Source organism: Pterocles gutturalis, unplaced genomic scaffold (genome assembly GCF_000699245.1).
Source record: "Pterocles gutturalis isolate BGI_N339 unplaced genomic scaffold, ASM69924v1 scaffold7685, whole genome shotgun sequence".
Lineage (NCBI taxonomy): Eukaryota > Metazoa > Chordata > Aves > Pterocliformes > Pteroclidae > Pterocles > Pterocles gutturalis.
The window spans coordinates 24,377-50,759 of NW_010138172.1; the positions used below are offsets into that span (position 1 = coordinate 24,377).

General features: G+C 36.7%; 1 protein-coding gene across 1 annotated transcript in view; it reads right to left on the minus strand.

Moving 5' to 3' along the window:
* The window catches only part of LOC104459213 (leucine-rich repeat-containing protein 49-like), a 38,966-nt gene extending 16,840 nt beyond the window's left edge, over window positions 1-22,126 (minus strand). The window contains exons 1-5 of the mRNA XM_010082883.1: window positions 21,920-22,126; window positions 15,806-15,949; window positions 14,353-14,414; window positions 7,759-7,906; window positions 625-708 (exon numbers count right to left, since the gene is read on the minus strand). Coding sequence (XP_010081185.1) covers window positions 625-708; window positions 7,759-7,906; window positions 14,353-14,414; window positions 15,806-15,949; window positions 21,920-22,126 — 645 coding nt within the window. The remainder of the gene's footprint in view (window positions 1-624; window positions 709-7,758; window positions 7,907-14,352; window positions 14,415-15,805; window positions 15,950-21,919) is intronic.
* Window positions 22,127-26,383: the final 4,257 nt, after the last annotated feature.

The following is a 26,383-nucleotide window of genomic DNA, read 5'->3' on the forward strand; positions in this document are numbered from 1 at the left end:
TCCCCAAACTTCGGTCTCCTATTAGCAATTCAGTCACCAGCCCCATACAAGTACTCCAGAGTGCACCTCAGTCTCCCCGTTAGAGCTATTCCATCTCCTGTATACAACCATTAACCAGGCCAGGTGGTCTGGCAGATAACTGTTCTTCTGAAAAAGAAGACAGCTGGAGTCTAGCTGCTGCTCTGATGACTGTTTTACTCTTTATACAAAAAGGAACAACTTCAACAGGAAAGAATGAAGGAAAAACTACTTCAGAACACCCTGTATGACAACAGTTAGAGCACTCACCTGAAACAGGTGAGACTAAGTTCAAGGAACTTGAAATCACTGAAAAGTCCTTTACTTTAGTCTACATTTACTTTATCTCTAGATTGGTGAAAATGAAGTTTACCATCCTTTTACATGTAACACAATCATGTATTCAACTGGGTTTTTTTGCTAAACTATAACTTGCATAGTTGACTGAAGAAAGTTTCAGTTGTGGAGTCCACTGTTTAAGCTGTAAAAAAAGTTTAAAGAGATAGAGGCATACTGGGATATACAAGAACTACAGCAAAAATATTAGGATACAGATTATTGCTGTACAGTGGTTTACAGCAGGCTTAGAACAGGCATAGAAAATACCTTCAGCAATGTCTGCTTATGGCTTTCACGCTTCCTTTCTTCCTCCTTCCTTGCTGCAACAGATGCCATACGTCTTTCTTCTTCCTGCACGAAAAAAACCAAAAACCACCTTATAAAAGGAGGAATTACTCAGGTTCTGAAAAGTATTACTGATCAATTATTAATACATACTTGTTGGTATTTGAAATGCAAATTTTAATTTTAATAAAATTTTAGGGTTTTTAGTAATGTTTCTAGATGTTGATTTATTTATAATTAACAATTTTGTTTTAAATAAGAAACACAGAAGAAACATATCTACTCAGATGCAAATACTGAAAATAAAGCTATTTAAAACTAGTATTTTTAAAGGCCTTTGAAAAAGTGTAAAGCATATGGTGAATAAGACATGGAAAAAGAACATTTTTAAAAGTAACAGTGCATTATATCTTTGTAGTAGTTTTTGCAATTAGTAGGATTTTTTTCTGTAAGACAGAGCAAATGAGATGAATTCTATTTATGCTTGAATCATAAGATTGATTTTTATAATTATAAACTATTTCCAGGGGCTTACTTTTCTCAATCAGCTATAGAACTTGAGAAGAAAAAAAAATACTTTCAAAATTAACTGTAGTACATTATTTCTCATCAGTATAATAATACTGATGAGAAATAATGTACTACAGTTAATTTTGAAATTTTCCCATTCAAGAAGATTTTTCAAGAAGAAAGCCATTGATTCCCAAATAATGAAAGTCACATAAGTGAAGATGCTTAATTTTCCTGGTACAGCAATTTAATACTGCAATACACCCCTATTAGGTTGAATGTTCCCTGTTTACAGAAGTCTAAACATTCTCACAGCACAGTATTTTTAGAACATACATTTTCCAAGTAACAAAAGAAATGTTCACTATGAACTAAAAAGTGTAGAGTCCTTCCAACACAAATATTTGGGAAGCATACTTTAACTTATTTTGATTTACTTGACATGCCATTTGAGTGTTTCTATTAAAGTATCTTCCCGGAACATACGGAAAGTGTTTTGATTTCCCTCAAAATAGAAAGCTCCTGTCCTAACCTTTTCACTTTCACTTTCCAGAAAGTTATGTGTTAAGAAAATTAACAAACAAAAATGAACAGAAAACATCATCAACCATGAAGACACATGGATCTGTCAGAATTTCTATATAAATAAAACACACTATGTTTAGAGCATTTAAGAACCCCTAAGCACATGGGCAAATGCTTACTGGAAGATAAAATAAAACAAGACCCTTACATTTAGCATCACTATTACTTTTCTAAGATAATAATTTCCAAAACATAAGAACTTAGGTTCACATAGCAAACTTACCCTTAACTGTGTACAGCTCCCCTGAAACCCATTGACCTCAATCTGAAAGGTGATTAAACAAACCTCCAAAATTGCTCCTCCATGACTTTAACCTAACATGCATTTATTAAACAAGAGGAATATCTTAATGCAGATTGAGGCATGAGCCTTTGGATACCTTCTTGGTTAGCTTCTCTAACTCAGCCTTCCAGGGCAATTCTTGCATGCAGTTAATTGGAAAGCAGCCTAACTTTTTTTGTTGTTGTTGTTCTGAAAGCAACTCCTCGCTGTTTCAGGGTGAAGTTTTGTCAGCAGCCTCCTCTGCTACTGGGCTTTTCAGGTCTTCCTAAACAGGGTCTTACAAAGAGGCTGGTGTAATAGAACTACAGTATAATCCAGGTTAGAAGGGACCTCAAGAGGTCACTACTCCATGTTAAAGGAGGATGAACAATAAATAAATAATTCAGTAAAGCCACACACAGCTAGAGAAAGGCCTTTGAGATCCCAATACAACAGAATACCATACAATGAAACCCAATACCTGAATGGGACGCTACAAAAACCATGAAATAAACCCCATGCAGGTATATGTCACAGATTTGAATGTATAATTAATAATGCAAAATAAACATGTACTGTTCCTCAAGATACGATTCAAAATCTCTCTAAGAACTACAAACACGATTCTCATGACAGCCATTTATCCAATTACATGTTACAGTGCACTAAGTTTCTGTTTACTTAAAAACCCTGAAGCCTTAAAATAAACTATAAACACTAACAAACTACATTAGTCATACCTTTCTACAGAAAGAGGGTTAGAGTTGTTTGGGGTTTTTTTTACATTTTCTAATTAAATCTCTCCATTTGACCTTGCATTTATGCTTTCTAACTTCCTAAAGAATGAAGCTTTTTACAATTTCAGCATCTTAATATCTAATGACTTCTCAACACATTGACCATAGTAAACAATTTAAGATATGTTTAGAATTCTCAGATTAAGGTTTTTTTTGTTCCCTAGAAGTTTGATTATATAAAATTGGTATGCAGAAAGAAGAGAAATGTAGTTTTCCCACCAAGGGAGACAAAGCAGAAGTTATCCGTTCTATTTGGCAGAAAACAGCTAGCGAGTCATCATAACCTCAGCTCCAAACTCACCGAGGTATTGTTGTGTTTCACACTGGGGAAGCGGGAACTGGAGAACAAAATGACACTAGTCTATAGGAAATTAGCCCTCATTAATTTTATTCCTTTCAAAACAACTCTAGTTGGGTTTGGTTTTGAAGCTTTAAGGCAAATGTCCAGAGAGTTCCCTAATTCTGTTTTCTCTCAGGTTCCATAAATCTCTCTTCTTACTCTATCTTCCATCTCAAAGCCTTCCCTTGATACAGCCCAAAAGCATGCTTTATGACAGTCTTGCACACGAGGGTCTACTGCCCTCATTCAAGCCAGTCCAGTATACAAACAACAAAGTGAACTAATGCAAATTACATTCTAATGAGTCTTCCGTTAACAGAATAAGACTTTTTTCTTGTCCAGAGCTTATCCTAATTACAGACATTTAAAAAATACTATTTCTTTTACAAAACAAACTATCTCAGCCTCAGAATAAAACATATCCTAGTTTTACTCAGTATTCACAAAAGCAGAATGATAGAGAAAATATATGAATCAAGATCAATGGCCAAATCTACTTTTTATGGAAACAAAATCCTTATGCATTTCTTCATTAGTCTTACACAACACATGCAATCAACCTTGAAAAAACACATTCCCCCCCAAAAGCCCACAAACAAACCCCAAAAAACCTACAAAGTTATAAAACAAAGCCCTTAATAACCTTGACACAATCCATTTTTATTATCACCCCTTGTTCTCTTTTACCTCCACCTCTTCTGAAATTCTATCTCCCTTTTTCTTCCTTCCCCCTCGTTATTCTGCTGCTATTGTCTGTAACTTTATTTTGTCTTTAAACCAAACCTTGCTGGACAAGGAAGGATGCTTTTCCAGAAGGCTGAAGTGCCAGATCATTACCAAAGGACTTGTATGTCCTCTTTTATACTGAGATGACCTCCATTCGTTCTCCACTTCCCATCTAAAAATCTCACTGAATGGCCAAGAAGCCAACTTCACAAAAAAACCCAAAAACCAACCCTCCTAAAGAAGCAGAAGTCTGACTTTCTGCAACGAGTTTTTGAGGCTGCAGGTTCACATTCTCAGTGTGAAGCAACAGTAGCGACACAACACAAGAAGAATAAAGGCACATGAAAGCGATTACCACCCTTCCAACACACCTTCAGGAGAGCTGCAGCAGCACTGCACCCGGCGCTTGGGCAGGCTGACAGCTCCCCCTGCTGCTACTTGAGCACCCCCGGAACGGGAACACCGCAGATTCGGGCCAAATCTGTCGTTATGGCATCAGCCCTTCAAGGCTACCATCCAGCAACACGCGAGGAGGATCCCAAAGGGACCACAGTGCAACGCAGGTATTCTTCCTCACTACTGCTTTACTATTATCCAAATAAGTTCTTTTTCAACAAAAGATACCACTTAACTCACCGGAAAAAAGATGCTGAAGTACCACACATGGAATGCAGCATTTCATTTCCACAGGACAGCTACCTTCCTATTATTCAAATAATGTCACTACAGATTAGAAACAGCTATAGTGTACTTGATATAAACTACTTTAGGTGATGAAAGAAAAAAGAGGATATGAAGAATGGCCTGGAATACGCCTTGAAAGCTTAAATTTATAAAGAGACTCAACACAGGACACTTAACATACACAAAATCCAGCTCATTTACAATTGCAGAAGGCAGACTACTTTCTGTTACATACACCACTGAGGCTGATTTTACACAAGAATGAAGTGAGAATGTAAGAATGGTTCTAGTAGAAATATAGCTACAGAAATAAGAGTACAAAATTTTTGATGAATCATTCTTTCAGTTATATTTGACAGTGAGATCTCTCTCCATTTTCTACTTTTAGTATTAATTTAGTATATTTTTTGCAAGACCTGATTTAAGAAAGAAGATTATGATCCACAAGAACAGCTCTAGAAGTTCCTGAAGTATTTTATTTTTGAGTGGAAAGAAAAAAAAAAATCAGGGATCCTTCCCTAAAAACCAGAACACTCCATGGTGGTGATGGAATCGATAATGAATTATATTCCGGATAAAGGAGTAGAACCTGCTCCCTGATCAGAAGAGAAATATCTAAGCAAATAATCAAAACCAAACACAGCTCTCTTACTTTAAGCATCCAAAATCCTATAAAACCTCAATGAAAAGATCCAAAACCCTATAAAACCTCAATGAAAAGATCCAAAACCCTATAAAACCTCAATGAAAAGAGGCCAAGTTTCACTGTAAAAAAGATGCAGCTTGTCTTTGAATTTGGGAACCACAGCACATTTAAAATATGTATATATATAGAGACACACACTGTTATACACACACACAAATATATATATATATACACACACACACACACTTAGCAAATTCTGTTGATAAAGTTTATTTAAAGTGATGGATAGCAAGTGTTCCTGGATAAATAATTTCTCAGTAAGGAATATGTACACATTTCATTCATATTTTAATATTTTATTACATGCCTGCAGACATGGATGGGGTTTTCAGCCAAAAATCATCTTCTAGTGTTGATAATTAAGAAGTTTTACAGTCTTCCAGTGAAACTCGTTACAGGTGACTAACCTCCACCAATTCCACCGCCACTGGGTCCAGGCCTCAGTGGTTTAAGAGCTTAAATCTTACATTCAAAAATGGGTTAGGAACGAAATGGCCTCAGAAAACACCACCTTCTTCACCGGTCAGGGTTTAAAAGCTGTCATAATATGATGTAATGCCTTGAATAAAGGCAAATCTGCCCCAACTTAAGAAATACTAGAACAATTAAAACGCAAAAAGAAAGTTTTATTCCAAGTGCAGAGTATGTGATTTCTTCTCAGACTAAGATCCTGTAAATTAGAGTTTAGGCATACTAGTCGAGTGAGAAAAAGCACATACCCAATATTGTACTTCCATTCCCCACCAAACTACATTTACCATTACAGCCCATTGCAATAGCATGTTGCAGTTACTAAGCAGAATAGCTGGATTTGGCATTGCCAATGCTCTAACTTTATCACAAATCTAATGATACTTGTTATTTTCCTTAAAATCCCAGTTTCTTAAGTCATATGATTATCTGGGTAACACAGTTTTTATTGGAGAAAACATACACCAGGAAAGTGTTTACAAAGTTCTCAAGGCTCAAAAACCAGAAGGCAAATAAAAAGAACACAAAACACTCTTTTTAAAAGCAGAATTGAGCAGCACAACTTGTGAAGCCTGATTTTCTATGGCTTTTTGTCTTGTGGTTCATTCTCTGATGTTTAACAAGGTGAGAACCCAGATTTTTTCCCCATGGCTGTGCATTTCTAATAGATTTTCCCCATCAGATCCCATAGAGTCTAAAAAGGAGTTCGAGCTCTTTCTACAGTTTTTCCCATCACTGAGAGTTCTACCAGGATCTGTCTCCTCTTCAGAAGGGGCTGGGAGAGGGGGTGAGGGAGAAACATTTTCTTGATTTGACTCAAGTTTCTGAAATAGTGAGGAAATTATCTTTTTAAAGGCAAAGCAATTAGCAAGTATTCAAATAAGTTGGTATAAATTCACAAAAGGAAAAAAAAACACCACACAGCACATAGAATACCTGCACACAAACAAGTATTTTGTATTTTCAATGCTGGGAGTAAAATTCTAATGTCCCAAAGCCCTTTATTTTTAAAATTAATGTTTTCCATGTATGTTATATTTCACATCATAATTGGCTCTATTTTATGGTGGATTGGCTACAGGACAACAGGATAGAGGGTAAAACAACAGGTGCAACTTATAATGGAGTACAGCTTTTGTACAAAGTGAATGAGCATTTAAAATAAGGTCTATGTATCAGCACCTGGTCAAAAAAGAAAATAGTGCAACACTGTTGTTTGTAAAGTATATTACATCTGTTATCCTGCTGTTGGACGGATTTCTCTTGTAAGGTGGTCATGCTTACACATCACCTTTGAATAGACACAGAAAAATTAGCATAGCTATTCCTATATTAAGCAGTAAAATAGTTGACTTAATGGTAAGGCCCCCAGTGATTACCCTCCATTCTCTACCTTACAGTGTACTTTCAAGAAGTCTGCAGAAGACTCTTTTGTTTCCAAGTCCTCTACTTTCTTATCAAGGTTCCTTGAACTTGAGCAGCAGAAACGGAAATGAAGGGGGAGAGGTTGAGTAAAGAAGGGAGAAATACAGGCAGACACACAGAAACTGTGTGATCGCCGGGTTCCCTCGGGGAAGCAGATGAAAGAAAATGCCAAGATTTTTAAATGAAATAAGATAGCAATAACACCAATTTTAGGGTAAACACTATTCCTTTGGAAGACATATGCTGTTCCTTTTCAGCTATACAGCAAACCAGTAAAGATTGTGTTGAAAAAGTTCTAACCAAAAGCTTTGCACATTCTCTCACATCTCATGGCAATTGATCACACAGTATTTACTAATGAAGAGTTTAAGCCTTTAAAAATAAACATGTTAAAGTGAAGTAAAAAAGCACACCCTTACATAATACTGAACAAAGGAAAAAAGGTTAAAGTTTTAAACATCGTAATGTCCCTACACCACTCAATTCCATACTAAATTAAGAAAAAATGCTGGCATTTTAAAGACACATATATACACAGAAAACCCTACATTCTACTTCTGAATTCAAATTCAAGGATCTATGAAGTTTGACAAAAAAAGAGATTTCTTACTGTGATTCTCTTCATATCTAGCTGTCGGAGCTGCATCATATGATGGAGAACAGTGTGTTTGTACCATGTCTCCTGAGCTATTGGATTGCCATCAAGGGTGATATCTGACAAAGATGAGGAATCAGCAAGGCACAGAATATCCTCAAAACTGTAACCAAAAAAGTTTAAAGGTTTAATGTCACAGAGTAGGAATAATTTTGAGATGGAAGATTTTATTTCTTAAGGATAGAACATGAATATTTGACTGTACTGAAAAAAAGCCCACCATCACGTATGATAAATCAGACAATAAGTATTTTGAAATACCAAAACAGCTGCTGCTGTTAAACTTTTAAATCTCTCCACATACAGGTAAAAAGAGATGCAGAATAAGGGGAACTTGTTAACTGTGGGTGTATAGTTTCACCTACAAAAAGACCCTAACAGAGTATACATATCAACTCAAAAAATAACACATGGTGTGTTTGCCATCAAAGAAAGCATGAAAACCATGGAAAATACAAGAAAAACGTCAAACAGAAATACCACAGAATGATCCTGGGTGTTTGGAACAGTATTAAAGACGAAGAAAAACAATTACAAAAGCATCATACTATCTTCAGAACAGATCTGTCTATGGTTCCAAGTCTAGTCTACAACCACTAGTAAGTTAGCTTTTTAAACAAAATTGGATTTGGTTTCCTTACAAAAATAACTGGCCTGTGTAAAATGTATTCAGAGACGTACAGCCGGTATCGCGTTCCTTTCATTAAAGATGGAATGTGAAAAGAAAGCAGCCGACTCAGATAAAACGTTTTTAAACAGAGAACTATTTAACCTGATTTCAGAAAAAGCTGAACTCATAGAATTAAATATGACTCCCCAAAACCTTTTAAGAAATTGATTACAATGTATAGATGTACAAACGTGCACCCATCCTTACACGCTTTGGTCTGCAAAAGTTGAGACTGTTACAGAGTAAGTTCAAGTGGAAAGTATGAAATAATTTGACTTGGTACTTTTGAGAATGAAGTTAAAAAAAACATGAAAATTACAAAAAGAATCAATGATGATCACTTTACTGGAGAAGCAAATACTTAATGACATTCTGAAAGAAGAGACTTTCTGAAGTGGAAAATATGGAATTACTGCCTTTTTTTAATATTCTGACAATCTTAGTGATCGCATCAACTGGTTATAGTTCTTCTCACTCTTGGTGGCAGGAAAATTCTTCCCCCACTAATACTTGGAAGGATACCAAACCTTAAGTATGCCCTGAACTTGGGGATTAGAAATCATATGCAGTACAGATGTTCATATTAAAGACAGTCATTGAGTAAAGCAGCAACTGCCTTTATCATTGCTATCACTCAACTTTCAAAAAGCATAGAATAATCTGCTGAGGACTAACATCCAGCTGCAAAGGGCTTCAGATCTACCAAAATGTCAGAGTTTAAAGATAACCCTGAAAGATTCTTGGTATTTGACAAAACAATTTCTGCAACAACAACAAAAAGAAATATGGGTAAAATATAATGTCACCAAATAGCAATCAGTCTTGATCAGCAGAAGAAAGGCTTGGATACGAACATAAGCTAGCAGGAGTAAAGAAAAGAAATCGCCTGATACAAATCTCAGAAACCCAATGCAATCAGTACAGCATGCAAGTAACTTCTATATAGGATATACCCAATGGATGCTGCAGGAAAATGACAGTGAAGTGGAAGAAACTACTAACTTTCTGCTTAGTGTATTACAACACATGAACTGATGGAAAATGAACTATGTACAGATCCAACAAAGGCAGTGAAGGTGCTTAGCATACGTGAAGAATTGGGTGTTTTGTTCACGTGGTTAAGATGACAAGTTTGTTTACAATTTTCTGCTGCTTTCTGTGATCTGATATCCTTTCCCTAAAACAGTTTGCATAACCACATTTTTGGAAGATCAGGATGACATATTACTTAAAATGTTAAATGTTAAATTACTTAAAACTCAGTATGTTCCGAAGATAAAATATAATCTTCCCAAATGACACAGGAGTTATTAAAGCAAACGCGTAAACAGGATGGAATAAGAAAAGATAACTGAATTTCCATAGAGCTAGAACAGATTTTGTTTGACAAATGCGACAAACAAAAACTTTCTGGTCTTCAAAATTAGTTTCAAATAATGTAAATATATTTGTTAATAAATATATGTTTTCCAAGTCCTTTGCACTAAACATTTAACTAAAGAGTACTTCTGGATTACATATGATTTACAGATTTTTTTTAATAAAACCCATCTCTTCAGGAAATAACAGAAAAGTTGAGAGTTTGCTAGTGTTTTCAAGACCTTCCACTTACACATACAGCTGTGCTTTGAAATTCTCAGTGCTTCAGCATACCAGAACTTTCATTCTGGAGCTAAAACAGATGTGCTTATATTATCCTGTTTTTAGCTGCCCTATTAACAGCCCAATTTTAGAGCAAAACAGCAGTGCAAAACAGCTATGCTTTCATATCTTTGTATATACATATGAAAAATAAAGCCTTAGAAATTCAACGTAGAAAACTTAGTATACTGTACTTGTCACGCTGGCATCTCAATCCTAAGCCAAGCAAAGCTTTAGCGCAATACACTTACCAAACAGACTGCATACTTTACAACCAAGCTTCTGTCTGCTTCCCAGCACACAGACTGCTGTGACGGAGCCAAGTGGTGACCACCCTACAGGAATCAGAGGGCACGTCTCAATGCTCTCTCTAGCCTCTGTTCACCACAAAGGAGTCTTTAACCTGCTCACGAAATACAAAGCAGCTGTGGATGATGCTGTTTCAGACTGCCTCAGTCAATCTTCAAGTGGAATGTCTGCTTCCCTTTCCAAAAGACTGTCTCCTGCAGGAGTCTCACCAAACTATGGCAACCACCTCTATCTCCCCTGTCCTCCTTTCTTCCGAGAATAATTTATCTTTGCTAAAATGGTAGTTTCAGCAACACAGAAACAAGTTGTGAATATGGGCTAAATTATCACTAAGCGTTTTCTGGAAATCTTTTCAGAACAGATCAGTTTTACATCTTTTGTGGATGCTCAGAGTCCCGCATCCAGTTCTCCCCTCTGCCAGAGGGGATGCAAACCCACTTCTGCTGCTTCACGTCAGAACGTGGCAATTACTAAGCAGCAGAGTATTCTGGAGCGGTGTAAGCTCAACCTCCATCAGTGACACACATTCACATTTACACATTTAGTAGGCACGAACAGGACACAGGAACACACTTGTCCTCTGTTACAGGCTACTTGCTTAGGAAGACAGTTCTCTACACATTTGCATCCATGATTTTTTTAAAGCATGTTCCATAAATGGGAAAAGCTCTGGAGAAGAGAAAGGCGGCAACATACTTGCTGCAGTATGATAGAACACCCAAGAAGGAACTGTAGGTTTAAAAAACTTAAGTCAAAGAAGAAAATTTGGGTTTTTCCAGGTTTCTAACCACTAAACTACTGATGAAAACAGATGTTACCACAGTCAACTTTTCAGTCCCCTTGTACTGCTTTTGTTCAAGTATTTAACAGTGTATTTATAAATTTTCATTATGCTAAGAAAAAAAATATATATTTTCTTATTTTTATTAGGCTAAGAACATTCCTTCTCTTAGGTTTCCAATTCAGCAACCAAAAATTAAAAAAAATGTCCTTTGAGTTTGTATCCAACTTTTTCCATATGGCTAGACAACATGCCTTACTACATGAAAAAGCCAACACAGTGCTGACCTGGACAGCAGTGTAACAGTGAAAATATTTTGTTTTCAAGATTAAAAAATGGTCTTCCCTGGTTTCACGTTCTGAAATATGAGCAATAACCTTATTTCTGAATCTCGGTGGCATATCTTTCCTGAAGAAAAGTTTCTGTAATCTCTTCCAAATACCACATGACAAATTCAAAATGGGATTTCTCTCCCTTCTTTATAACTAGTTCTAGAGATACATGTTACCTTCAGCCATCAGAAACGAATGCCTTCAGTTTGTAACTGCTAATTTTTTGGGGCTGAAGCCAGAAGCAGGACTACTTCTGTTTCCAATCAGCATCAACTTCTACAGCGTTTGGGTTTAGCTTATATTATCTTGCCAATAGATCATTTTATACTAAAAGCTCTGCAGAGAAGCAGCAGCATTCTGAGGCTTCCTCATAAGCATGAGAGAAAAAGAACATCAGCGGTTTAACTCATGATAGATCCTCATGCTTTAAATAGCAACAATTTTTAAAAGGCCTTCTTGAATCTTTTACTGAAATATTAATTCATATATGTCAGTATGTTTCAATTTAAGAATTTTTGCTGACATACAAAAGTAGGAAGCAGCAAAACTTTCCATGGGAGTACTGCCTCAAAAATGCTACTTCTCTGAATGATCACTTATAAAATACTTTAATGAACCTGTATCCAGGTTTTGACAATATTCTTTCTTGCTTCTTTCAATTTGCAGATTTTCTCTATGCACCTACAGATAAATGAATTAGAATTTCTGTGCATCAATTTGATTGTCTAAAAGAAAAGTCAGTTGCATAAAACACACCTGTTTCTAAAAACACACAAAATCATTTAAAAGGGCTATAGGAATGTTCAAACGTAGCACAGTAATTCACTAGTTTCATGGTGACATGTGACTTCTTCAGTCAGTTCAAACACTATTAAACCAAGTATCAGAACACAGATAGTCAGAACATACTTTTATTTTTAATCACTTTCTTGTTAGAAATCATATCTACTACATAACTCAAAATCAGGAATTAATAGCAGTTTTAAGGCTAAAAACCCATATGTAATAGGTAGTTATTATTTAAAACCCAAGCTAACTGTGACCATCAGAAGATATTTTCATTTGTTTAAAATAATGACTGGTAAATAAAAGAGTTAAACTGATCCAGCCACCAATCTACCCACATATGCATCCAAAATTTATAGAAGAGTGATGTCTTTTGTTTGACATTAAGATTCCATTTTTATACCTGTTCCAACTACAAATTAAAACAAAATTATATATTTGTATGAATGATCTAAATAAGTATTTCTAGCTTACATGAAAACTAAGACTAGATCTGTCAACAGTTCAACTGAAGCCCCAATGAGTGACAAAAATCAAGATAAAGTACCAAGAAGCAAGCTACTGATTACATAAAGTTTGAGAAATTACTTTAAAAACCTCACAGAAAAACCAAAACATTTTTCCCTCTTTGAACACTGTAAAAATAACATGAATTTGCATAAAACAACGTGAAAAAGGAGGCAGAAAGCTACAGAAAATATAGCAAGTATATTAAAAAAATACAGAAATTCCACTGACTGCAGTGATGCTCCCTGATGGCAAAGGAGCCAGGTACTGCAGTCCCCTCAATGTTCTTGCCAAGCTAAGACATTTTTTAGTAAAACACAAACAAAAGGCCTGTTTCAATTCTGGAAACTATTCAAGAGAAGCAAATGCAAACCTCCTCTCTTTATTATGCCAATTTGAAACATAAAATAAAAAGACAAGCAGGCTAATTAAGTGACAAGCATATTACAGACTCCTGCAGTTCATCATCTCTGATTTTTTTAAATGCTTAATATGCACGTGTATTTCAGGAGACCTACTGCATTGGTACTTTAAGAACCTAAGGAACACAGACAAGTAGGTTGGAGCTGTCTGCAAAAAACATAATGCAGGTCGACTTAAAAAGTCCAAGTAGCTATTAAAACAAAAGCTTATACTTAGTACAACATTTTACAGACAAAGCAGATACCACAAGAACAGCACAGTATTTCCAGTAATCAGAACATGAAGCACCTTTCCCCTACCCCACATTAAATTATTTTATTCTAACCAAAGAAGGCTGGTGGTGATTAAGGGATTTAAAAAAAAAAAAAAAAAAAAAAAAAAAGACATACCAAACTGTAGATAGTGCAGGCCCTTTCTTTTTGTTACTTTTTAAAAAATATTGGCACTAGTACAAATACAGACTCCAAAAATGCATTCATATGAAGAAGCATAAAAGACCAACATTTCTATCTATTTACAACAAAATGCACTTAGTTACTTGAACTTTCAAAGCAGGGCTTCTATAGTTTGAGCTATTCTGCTTCTGCCATCTGGTTTGAAAAGGAAATAACCATGATTATACCTTTCAGGCTTTATTAATATATAGACAAGTAAAATACAAGCATGAAATAATATAATCATCGTAAGCAGAATCTGACTCAGCCGTCTGTGTATCTCCATAAATACAGTGATTGTAAGTTAAATAAAATATGTACCTTGTGTAATGCTGCTGTAACAGATATGCAGTTTAAGCATAAAACAACATATTTACAAAACTGTTTTCAATTTTGATCATCATTGTGAACAGTATGATATTTTTTAAATTAAAAATATAAAAGTTTCTTGGTAGAATACTCAGAGTACAACCACATTTAAACGCAAAGAGTTTCAAGAATTTCTATGTTTAAGTAGAAAATACACAATGGCTTGATTATGCTATCTGATATGTTAAGAGAAAAAAGTATCTGCATTCATAGTGTTTGAATTTAAATTTTAATGAAATGCAGCTCCAATAGGGTACTTCAAATTACTGCTAGGCAGCAAAGTGCTTTTTCCCTTACCTAGATATATTGTTGAAGCTGAGGAAGAGACGTTGGAGACAGGGCAAAGAATCCACATCTTTCTAGAAGGAAACAAGAGGCATAAATTCAGCAGCTGAAAGTAGCTTTTGAACCTATCTACTTTGCATGATGAAATACTTTCATTTCTATATGCTATAACCTTGCTGCAACATTGATTTCTGTTGAACGTGCAAGCTCCATTTCTCCCTACTGCAGACTGCAAGGGAGTGTTTCAGTGCAGATGCCTACTCTGCAGAACAAGCTGCATCACTTGCAAAGCAAATGATGTTAAAGAAAAGAAGATAAGGCTGCTGCTGGTTTCTGAACAGGCTTTTGGGAAATAAGCCAAGGTGCTGCCTCAGCATTTAAGCCTCAGGATAAACATACTGTAAAAAAAAAGTTTCTATTGTGACCATGCTGAAATAAGGTTTTTGAAGTGCAATGCAGCAGTGCAACTAGCACTATGAAACAGCAATGACTCTTCTGCCAGAGAAGGATCTGAAGGAGTCTGTCACCTTTAGAATTAATATTTACAAGAAGGAATGAGTTTCCAGAATGAGTAACTGGGCATTTAATATATACCACTAAAGGCTTTTGTAGAAAACCTGTAAAGAGCAAATAGCTCAAATATTAATAAAATGAAATATATCAAGTAAGATCAAACTTCATTTATGAAATATAAGTCCATAATGGCCAGACGGCACAGTCTGCAGTCATTCATATACCATTTAAACCGCACACCAACTCCTCGGTTATAATTCTGCATCTCCTTATCCTACTAAGGAGCATACTCCAGCTTGTAACCAGTGGACACATAGCTATTTAAGTAGATTTACTATATTATTTTAACAAGCATTTGTTCAAACAATCTACTTGACATACCTGAACTACAGTTGCAAAAGTGAAAAGGCTTATTTTTTAGAACATGAAGACTTACAATGCTAGGTTAAAGCTTCAATTGTGAAATTCTGCTTTTACAATCAATATCCATTTTATCTGCATTTGCCTCAGAAATACTCTCAAGGACATGAAATTTTAGATGGTCTGACTGCTTAGCTGGCCTACAGAAATTGAGAGGATTTGTTTCTAGGAAACAAACTTGTATGGAAGAAAAGTCTCCAAATTTGTATGTTGGAACCACAAAGCTGTTTCAGTGTCTTTTTCCTTTCCCCCACCCCACCTCACCCCTGCCAAAGAACCATCATGAGCTATCAAAACTTGAATCACTACAAGTGATCATATTTAAACAAAATAAGACCAAAACTAAATTGCTGTTTGTTTCACCTTCATGTTGTAAGTACTGCAGCAGAACATGATAAGCAACACAATACCAGAAAACACAAGATTTCACAAATCTGGAATGCTGATACAGTTTAAACAAGTTACAATAATAGTGCATTTTGTTAAAAACAAAGAAAAAAAGAAATAAGAGAGAAAAAGTTTCGTTCCTTACTATAGCAGAGACTTGATTATGACGAAGGTTGAGTTCTGTGAGTGAATCCAGTCCATTAAGGTTTTCTACAATAGTCAGTAGGTTTCTGGCGAGGTTTAACACTCTCAGATCACTCAAATGACTGATGTTTTCTATTTTAGTTATCTGTGAAAGAGGTATAATTAGAAACATATACTGTGTTTTACACAGATACACAATAGATATATGTAGCACATTTTTTTAAAAAAGTATGCATCAACAATCAACTTAAGTGCACTTTTTGTGTATTTTTCTAAACCACAATTATCATATCATAAATTGCTGAAAACAAGCTACAGTCTGCTAGAGACTAAGTACTAGTACTCACTTTACTAATATCTTTTACTCATACTGCAGTAAAATCAGTCAACACTTCCTTCCTTACCATCAGAAATTAGGTGAATTCAGCTGTGCTGTTCTGTAGCAGCAACCACGAAGACACCATAGAACGAAGATGACACTGGTGATATCACTGTATGCCAAAATGAGGAAGTTTCATGCACATTTGATCCTAATTTGTCTGCAAAGCCACTCAGACACACCCTCAAATCTCCTGGTACCTATGCTAAAGAATACGCAGCATCGTGTCTCCCTGCCATCACAGAACTCTGCACCAACTTCCCTGCATGCCTCTTAAAAAGCCAGTAGCGGCATTCACAACTCTAGTCACAGGAGCTCCACAGAGAGGCTTTTCAGCAGGTCATGAGGACAGGAACCTGATGTGGGTCAGAGTCAATAAGCAGCCACAGCCCTCTGGAGAAGAAAGCAAATATTCTGAAATTGGAACTTGTAAGGAAGTTTCATGAGCAGGTAATTGCTGGAATCAGTAAGACATAGTCAAAAATTCTAAAAGAAAGGTGCAGCATCCTTAGTTTGGATACACAGCACATTTGCTTGACAATCCCCAGCATTCCTTTGACAACCCATGTCTTCTCGTGATTAGAAAATGGAGGGATCGAACAAAGCGACTAAACTACAGTAAACAGGCAGCTGCCCAAGGTTTGTTTTTATACTATCTTATTTTATACTATTTTATTATACTATTTTATACTATTTCATTATTCTATTTCAAACATTCAGGTGATATTAACAAAAAAAAATCAAAAGAATAATAATAGCTACTGCCCCTTAATTGCAACCATCTTTTACAATGGCCTTAATTATTGCTTTGCTGACACAATCTGAGTTCACTTTCTGCTGTTTGTACTTCTCAGAGTGATCCACTCAAGGATCTCTTTGTTACTCATAGTGGTCTGGGATCTGTTGTCCAGCATCTATCCAGACATTTACGCAGGACTTCCATACAGCAATGTATCGTGGAAAAGACAAAGTACTGCCACTGCGCAGGGGGATATCCCTATCATACTCTTATTGAAACCCATGCTATATGGTGAAAAGAAGGCAGGAGGCTTCCCAGCAGAAAAGACTTCCACAATGTGTGGCAGTGCACCCAGATATACAGTGCAGAAAGGTACTAACAAGTATAATGCACTCCCTTTCAATTAGAATGATCATCTGCTGGACCACTGTAAGCTCCCTTCAACACTGTGTACTCGGGCACGCTACTCCTCCTCAAAGCTGCCAACAGCCACCAGATGCAAAGAAGCAAGATAGTGACTGGTGCCACACACCATCCCAGTGACAATGAGCTTTCTGATGCTTTAGACCAGTACATATCTGGCCGTGCCAATTTCATGAACATGTCTAGCATCTCCTGGAGTTGGAGAGGAGGTAAGGTAGCTGTTGACTAACAGTTTGAGAACATAATTTTGTTGTTAATTTTCATATGTATGCACGTATATGTACACATATATACATACACACGTATGTAGACACCTTTAAGTCTATGACCTATGACTTGAATATGCTGCTATGAAAAGTATTTCAGCAATTTTTTCCAATAAAAAGCATACAAAAGTAGATAGCAAAACTAAAATTAAATAACATCTTAATTAAATAACTTTTGATTCAACTGCTAATTAAACTATCATACATCTTTCATTCATGTGTATTACATGCAGAAAATAAAAATTACCAGGATACAAAAGTATTACAGCAAAAGGCACAGAAAATACCACCATTTAGAACGACATATTTAGACAGAAAGACTCGTAAAAGCAAAGCCAAGAGCAGATGGTTAGCATGAAGAGCACAGACCTCTGCAGATGTCTGCTTAGCTAGAATTACAGCATGCCACAATGTGGAATATTAATCCTAGCATTTTACTGCTATTGCAAAGATAATGAATTCACCAGCAATGTACAGAGATACGCTCCATCACTTTGTTAAGTTTTAAGACTAACTCCGTTGGATATTCTCTGTTTCAATTATGCACACACGCATGAAGATACACCAGCTTCCAGTACACACTATTAGGTGCAGATTAAATAACAAGCCATTATCACCCCTTTTTAGAGGATTCAAATAATATTTCTTTCACTAAAAAGAAATTGTATCTATGACAATTTTCCATTAATTATAAAGAAGGATTATTATTAACCATTTTTAGCTGCTTTTTTAAATACATAAGTCAAAGACCTTGCTTGTTTGCTTTTATGTTTGAATATTTAGATATGAAATAGATTTATTTCAGAAAAGATTCTTATGCACCACATAATCACTCATTACTAACTAAAGTGCACAAATGTTGCATCTTTTAACACACATTTCTGAGATTATTGAAAAGAAGCCCATGCCTGAAAAATCAAGTTGCTTTTTTTTTTTTTCCTTTTACTTATATCCTTGAACTCTTGGCAAGGACAATGATTCACAGAATTAACCAGACACACAAAAAAACCCCAACTCTAATGACCTTTTAAAATTTAACACATTATAGAATGAATTTCCTTCTAAATAAAGTTAGAATGAAATTCAAATTCAACTTGACTCAACCTTAATGCATCAGTTCACTAGAAGACAAAGTAAAGTTCATTTTAACCCTACCTACAATAAAAATGTTTTAGAGATTTATATGGAACATATAACATTTATACTATTCACATTGACAGCAAAGATCAAGCCAACAATCAGGGTTCTTTCTATAGACTATTCAGAGTGCTTTGAAGCACACTATTGAGAAATTAAATGTTCAGTTCAAAATCAAATGTAAGTTGTAGTGCATTAAATATACCATGCACACAATCATGTGCAAGATCTCTGGATCGTGTAGTACTGTATGTCCATATTAGCATGTTAATAACCATAGAAACAGTCTCCACATAAAAATTAATGTTATTAAGATGCTGTATTTTCTTACAGACTTTTACGGGGCAGTATTAAAATCAAGAGCCTTACTAAATTATGTAGGAAAACAGGCAAAGGGTAGTAGCATGACAATGGAATTCACATTTTGTCCTTTTTGTAAAGGACATCAAGTACAATATTTCATTAGGCATTACATGGATATTTTTTTTCCCTGAATTTCTTTTGGGAATTTATTTTACAAAGAGATTTTTAAGTTTAAAAACTTGACTTGGAAAAAAATAAATCATACAAGGTTTATCACTAAGCATTGTGGAATACTATACCTCCATGTTTTAAAGCACATCTAGTTCGCAGCACATTTCTCTCTTGGGCAGAAGAAAGTCTCAAAGTTCAGACCAAATCAGATTATCCAAAAACTCAGTACCCAAATAAATCAAAATATTTTCCCAAAAGTGAACAAAAATGAAATTTTCCTCCTTCTGTTTTTCCTCACCTCCAACCTCTTGGAAACATTCCAGTCTTAGAAGTTTCACAATCTGCATTCCATCTACGGGATTGATTTACACCCCAAGAGAGAGGGAGGGAGGGACTGAGACTAAAACAGGAATCTAGCTTTCCTCTTAACTGCTGTTACTCCACGAACATTAACGAAAATAAATAACTTCTAGCTAGGCTCTGGCACTATTTTTGAAAAATAAAATTAATAATATTGATATTCTGGCTAGATCCTATTTAAGTATTTATATTCTGCATCTATTGAAAGTGACTGCTGAGATTTCTTACCTTGTATTATACTGCGTATCACCAAAGAGTTAACATTTTTTGTTAGACTAATTCATTTCAAATACTTTTAATATAACTTGTACACAAGATTTAATTGTTCAATGATCCTCTGGGATCACAGGTAACATGTAAGAGATACTGCACATTATTAACAATAGCTTTGAACATCAAAAAAATTAAAATTATTGGAAGCAGCTTTGAATATTTCTGTAGTGAATTAAACTACTGCAGTAAGAAGGAAAACAATTTGGTCAGATATTATGTAATGGATATTACACATAAGATATTTTAGTATTTTATTGTAAGTATGTCCTATATCAGACATAAACCATAAAGGGGAAAAAATGTTAGTTAAAAGAATAATACTTTTTTCCTGACAGATGTGTGAGCACCTTTAATGTCCTCAGAAAGAATTGTGGAATATCACATTCACTGAAGAGTCAGTCTGGTAAAATGACTTGCCAAAGGCCATCAGGAAGATTTATTGGATTTGCTATAACCTGCTACACTGAATTTTATGGGGTTTATTTAATGACATCAGAGAAGCCAAACCATGAAAACAAAGACTATGGAAAAACTCTGTTCTATATCATAACTCAGTTAGAAGTAGTAATACCACTGTGGCCATCTCTATTCCATAGCATACTGTAGTAATAATATTATCGTTGCCAGGCAATACCATTTAAATGGTATGACTTATTACATTTTACTTATATGATTCTTCTCAGCTACTGGAGTCTAACAAGCACGCTAAACCACCTTCTGGAATTGTCTGACTACAGAGGAAAGCCGGCAACACCAGAAATCACCATATGCAAGTTAACTCCTATCTCAAGTAAACCCTATGCAAGCAGCAAATATTCAGATAATCCTCTAGTGATGAAGACTGCTCACCAGATGCTCTCCCTTTAATAGAACGGTCTTACTACTACAAACAAATGATGTGTCTTTGCCTTCTATTAAATAAGGCATGGCATCTTGAAAAGCCAAAACCCCCAGTCAAAACAGAGCTGCTATTAATACACAGAATTTTTAAAAAGCTGTAAAATAGGTTACTGTTCTAATACATACATAAACATGAACCACAGAGGATGACTCTTTAAACAGACAAATCAAGTTTGAAGAAAATTCAGCTGTCTTCTCAACAAATAAATTGCCATAAAGTGACTTGTGATCAACCTTTACTCTCAAGAAGTAACAGAATTGATGAACAGAAGCAATCAGTGCAAGCTACACAGAAAGTGCTCAAAAGACCAACAGGTTCGATGCATAATTTCATCAAATGTGTGGGATTTATGAACGTTAAAACCACAGGAATGTCCTATTCTAACCCCAAATACAGAGTGCCATTCAATGAGTACTGTAGTAGGATGTTGATTTAGTGCAGTACAGCTGAAGGAATGGCCACATTCATCCAATAAAGAGGTTTCTCATGGCTTTACGGGGCACTTTTCTTGCAATAAATAATTGTCACCTTACTAATATCCTCAAAATAATTATTCTTCTCTGCTAATCATAGAATCATAGAATCATAGAATGACCCGGGTTGGAAGGGACCTCAAGGATCATGTAGTTCCAACCCCCCTGCCTGGCAGGGCCACCAAACATACACATTTACTAGATCAGGTTGCCCAGGGCCCCGTCCAACCTGGCCTTGAACACCTCCAAGGACGGGGCATCCACAACCTCCCTGGGCAGCCTGTTCCAGGGCCTAACCACTCTCCTAGTAAAGAACTTCCCCCTAACATCCAACCTAAATCTTCCCTCCTTCAACTTGTATCCATTTCCCCTAGTCCTGCTATTGTCGGCCCTTTCAAAGAGTTTAGTCCCCTCCTGGGTGTAGATTCCCTTCAGGTATTGAAAGGCTGCAATGAGGTCACCCCGCAGCCTTCTCTTCCCCAGGCTGAACAAGCCTAACTCCCTCAGCCTGTCCTCATAGGGGAGGTGCTCCAGCCCCCTGATCGTCTTTGTGGCCCTCCTCTGGACCCTCTCCACAATCTCTATGTCTTTCTTGTACTGAGGGCTCCACACCTGGACACAGTACTCCAGATGGGGCCTCGCAAGAGCCGAGTAGAGAGGGACAATCACCTCCCTATCCCTGCTGACTACCCCTCTCCTGATGGAGCCCAGGATCCCATTTGCTTTCCGAGCTGCCAGAGCGCACTGCTGGCTCATGTTAAGTCTCTCGTCCATCAGGATCCCCAGGTCCTTCTCTGCCGAGCTGCTCTCAAGGACCACTCCTCCCAGCCTGTACCGGTGCCTGGGGTTCTTCCGGCCCAAGTGCAAAACCTTGCACTTTGCTGTGTTGAACCTCATTAGGTTCACCTGAGCCCAGCTTTCCAGCCTGTCGAGGTCCCTCTGAATGGCCTCCCTTCCTTCCACCGTATCAACCGCACCACTCAGCTTGGTGTCGTCAGCAAACTTGCTGAGGGTGCACTCAATTCCCACATCAATGTCATTAATAAAGATGTTAAAGAGCACCGGTCCCAAGACAGACCCTTGGGGGACACCGCTCGTTACCGGCTTCCACCTGGACATAGAGCCATTGACCACCACCCTCTGTCTGAGGCCTTTCAACCAATCTACCACTAAAAAAGGAAAATAGGAAAAGAGAGTGAGTTTAATCTAAAGTAACCCTAGCCACAGAATCAAGAGCATCAGTTGAGGTCAGAAGAGACCTCCAGAGATCCTCCTCTCCAACCCCCCTGCTCAAAGCAGGATCAACTACAGCAGGCTGCCCAGGACTGGGTCCAGTCAGGCTCAGACCACCTTCACGGATGGAGATTCTATCACCTGTCTGGGCAAATTTCTCCAGTCTTCAGCCACCCTGACAATAACATTTTCTTCAGTTTGAACGAGCTTCCTGTATTTCAGTTTATGCCCCACGATTCTTGTCCTTCTGCTGAACACCACTGGGATAAGCCTGGCTCCATCTTATTTGAACCCTCCCATCAGCTATTTATATACATAGATCGGAACTCCCTGCAGCTTCTGCTCTCCAGCCAAAGCAATTTTCATCCCTCTCAGCCTCTCCTCATATGAGATGCTCCAGACCCTTCATTGCCTTTGTGCCTCTTTGCTGGACTCATTCTAAGCCCATGTCTGCTTGCCACTTGGGGAGCCCAAAGAACCGCCTCCCACAGCCTGCTGGCACCACTCTTCCTAATGCAGCCAGGATGCTGTTGGCCTGCTTTGCGATACGGGCACACCGCTGGCACATGGCCAGCTTGTCCACCTAGAGCCCCCGCATCCTTTACTCCAAAGCTGCTTTTCAGCTGGGGAGCACGCAGCCCATGCTGGTGCAGGGAGTTACTCCTTCCTAAGTGCAGGACTTTGCATTTCCCTTTCTGGAATTTCAGGAGATTTCTCTCAGCCCATTTCTCCAGCCTGTCAAGGTCCCATTGAACAGCAGCACAACCACCTCGTGCACAAAGCTCTCCTTCCAATTTCCTGCATTGTTAATAATGCAGGTCGTCAACGAAGGCGCTCAAAAGTACTCGCCTAGTATCAACCTCTCTGGTACGATGACAGCGACTGGCCTCCAGCTAGACTTTGTGTCACTGATCACAACCCTTTGAGTTTGGCAGTCCAGCCAGTTTTCAGTTAATCTCGCTGTCTATCTAGTGCAAATTTAATTTGTCTATAAAGACGTGATGGGAGACAGTGTCAAAAACCTTTCTAAATTGCAGATAAAAAACATCCATTGCACTCTACTCATCCACTGCATGCATCGTTTTGTTGTAAAATGCCGTTTCCTACATAAATTCATGGTGACTGCTGCTGGTTGCCTTCTTGCTGTAACATGTTTGGAAACTGTTTCCAGGACTACTTGTTGCATCACTTTCCTAGGGATTAAGGCAAAGCTGTCTTGTTTAATAGCATCTGACACATACTTCTTTATACGTCATCCCTGTTCTAGGCCAATTACAGTCTACACAACAATCTGACCATTGAGCAGACAGCATCCAGGCAAAACTGACATCTAAGTTTTGGCTTATCAATAGTTTTCTTGAAAGAATCTATTATTTCTTCCTGGAGTGTCTGGTATGAAAACCACTGCTACTAAATGAATTACAATGACAAGGTCTGTAATAAAGTTACAAACATTCTTCAAAAATACAAAACCATCTTTTTAAAACTATACAATCAAAAAATAAACACAAAACTGAGTGTGCAAGTGTGAGTAGTGCCTTTAACAGTATGAACTTTGCATTGTGGCCCAAGATTATCACATTAGGAAAATCGTGAAAATATTCTTCGCAACAAGATACAGATGATACGACAAAGACGTCTTTTCTAGAAAACAGCCTTCAAGCTTTGTGCTGGATAAAGAATATCTGTTTACCACATACACAGCATTAAATAATTTCTCACATCTGTAAGAAACACAACTTCGAATGTAAAATGAAAACAAAAGTACCGTAAAAATATCTGTCAACATAAGAAATAGAGTATGACTGAAAAGATGGTAACATTAAGTAACCTACACAGTCTGTTTCACAGTTACTGGAAGTGAGCAACGGAAAGTGATGGCCAGAGGAAATCTCATATTGCTCCCCACAGCACATACAGATATTTATATTACACTGGCAGTAAATGACACTTTTGTACATCAAAACTGAATGACATTTTTCCATAGTTATAAGAAGACATAAGTGATGCACACCAAAAATGCTGTTAAACCTTTTGCTTGGAAAAAAACCCCACCCTGATAAAGGAAAATTGCTGCCCATCACTAGTTCCAAGTCATAAAACTGACTAGATTTATTGTAGACCTTTTTACTCTCCTGTGAGTATTGGGTGCAGGATAACACCACAGGCAATCTAAGGAAACAGACGTATCAAGAGCTTATTAAGATACAGCAAATCCTATTTTCTACTATTTTTTTCATTTTCAAGCAGGGTATTCTGTTTCTGCATTCTTGATTCTAATTGATCTGCACTGAAAGAAAAAAAAATCATGTGTATGTTAGAGATAGGACATTATATCAACGGAACAATGATCAGAATCCACTATTTTGAACTATATACCAACACCTCATTTTTAATTCTACTGATCTGTTGTTTAAATGGCTATGTTCTGGAATACTGGAACACATATTTTGAAGTTCTCAAAACCAGTTCTGTGGCTGAAGGCTGTTCTTGAGAAATTTACGATGTGGAAGAAATACTGTTTAAGATGGGTTAGAAAGCTGCCATAAATAAAGATCCCACAAATCTAAATCAAGTTAAAAGACAGAGCCCCCAAGTTAAAAGACCCCCCATTCATTAGGAAATAAGCAAACAAACAACAATAACAAACCACAGACTTCTAAACAAGACACTAGTACACCAAGCTGACAGGTCTCAAACTCAGCATTTCTTCCCTTATGCCTTCAAAAATAACTAATAATATGTACAGCAGAGTGGTGTTTTAGATTTTGAATTTCTCAAAGACAGGAAAAAAAAGAATGTTAATATGAAAAGCTGCATATCTTTAAACTGGAAAGGAACAGAAAGTTACTTTATTAATGGAAGAGAAATTCACAGTTTTCACTTGGTCTTTCCATGAAAAAGCCGCTAGACCTTTTAAAAAACCAAACACGCAGAAAATAATTCTATTTTCTAACATTTGTGCTCTTCACATGTACACTTATGATTAAAACTTTCTGAAAAAAACCCAAACACTTACTATGCTCCAGAGGTTTAATATTTAACTCCTGACACAAGATAATTTATGTTCTCTGAATCAAACACCTATTATTATGAAACTGATCTAGCAGCAGCCAGTTGGGCACCACGCCCAAAACCCCTAATAAAGTTCTAATTAATGTAAAGGGAGTTGCACAGACACTTGAAGAGAAAAAAAATTTTTTAAAAAATCATATCTACTTCACAGTAATTTGTGAGAGTTATGCACGACTTATGTTTCATTGCCATTAGCGATTCCTCCACTTGTGCTACAAAAGCACGCTGCCACAGCTGCGTGTCTAGTCTACAAGTGTTTTTATCAAAAACATTTTAAAAATCCCAAACTTACAATAAGAATAGGATTATAACTACACAAACAGCCATTTCCAAACAGTCACTTGAAGACTGCAATGGCAATGTCATTATCTGTTCCTATGCTGCCTCTGACACTGTACAACATGCATACTATATATTATTCAAATATACTAATATTATTCAAAGAAGCCACAAACTTATTGGATCAGATAAAACACGAACTCATTGTAGTGCTAGCTTGTCTTTTTATTTTCCCTTTTTTCTTAAAAAAAAAAAAAAAAAGGATTCCCATTCCCCACTGTCAAGCAATTGTATAATGAAGAACACACACACAAATCAGTAAGGTGTCAAAACTGTCAGAACCGGAATCCAGAAACTTCACACGCTGGTCTTATATAGTCACAATAACCATATGTTGTTTTAAACAGCTCAATTACGAAACATTTTCTACCACATGCGTTTTAAGTTTATTTCACAAAAGAATACCATATCCTGCTTGCCTTTAATACTCCACGCTGCTTCTGACATACCCATCAAACACGAATCTTCCTCATGTAAGTACTACAGCTAAAACTTTACGCATCACTT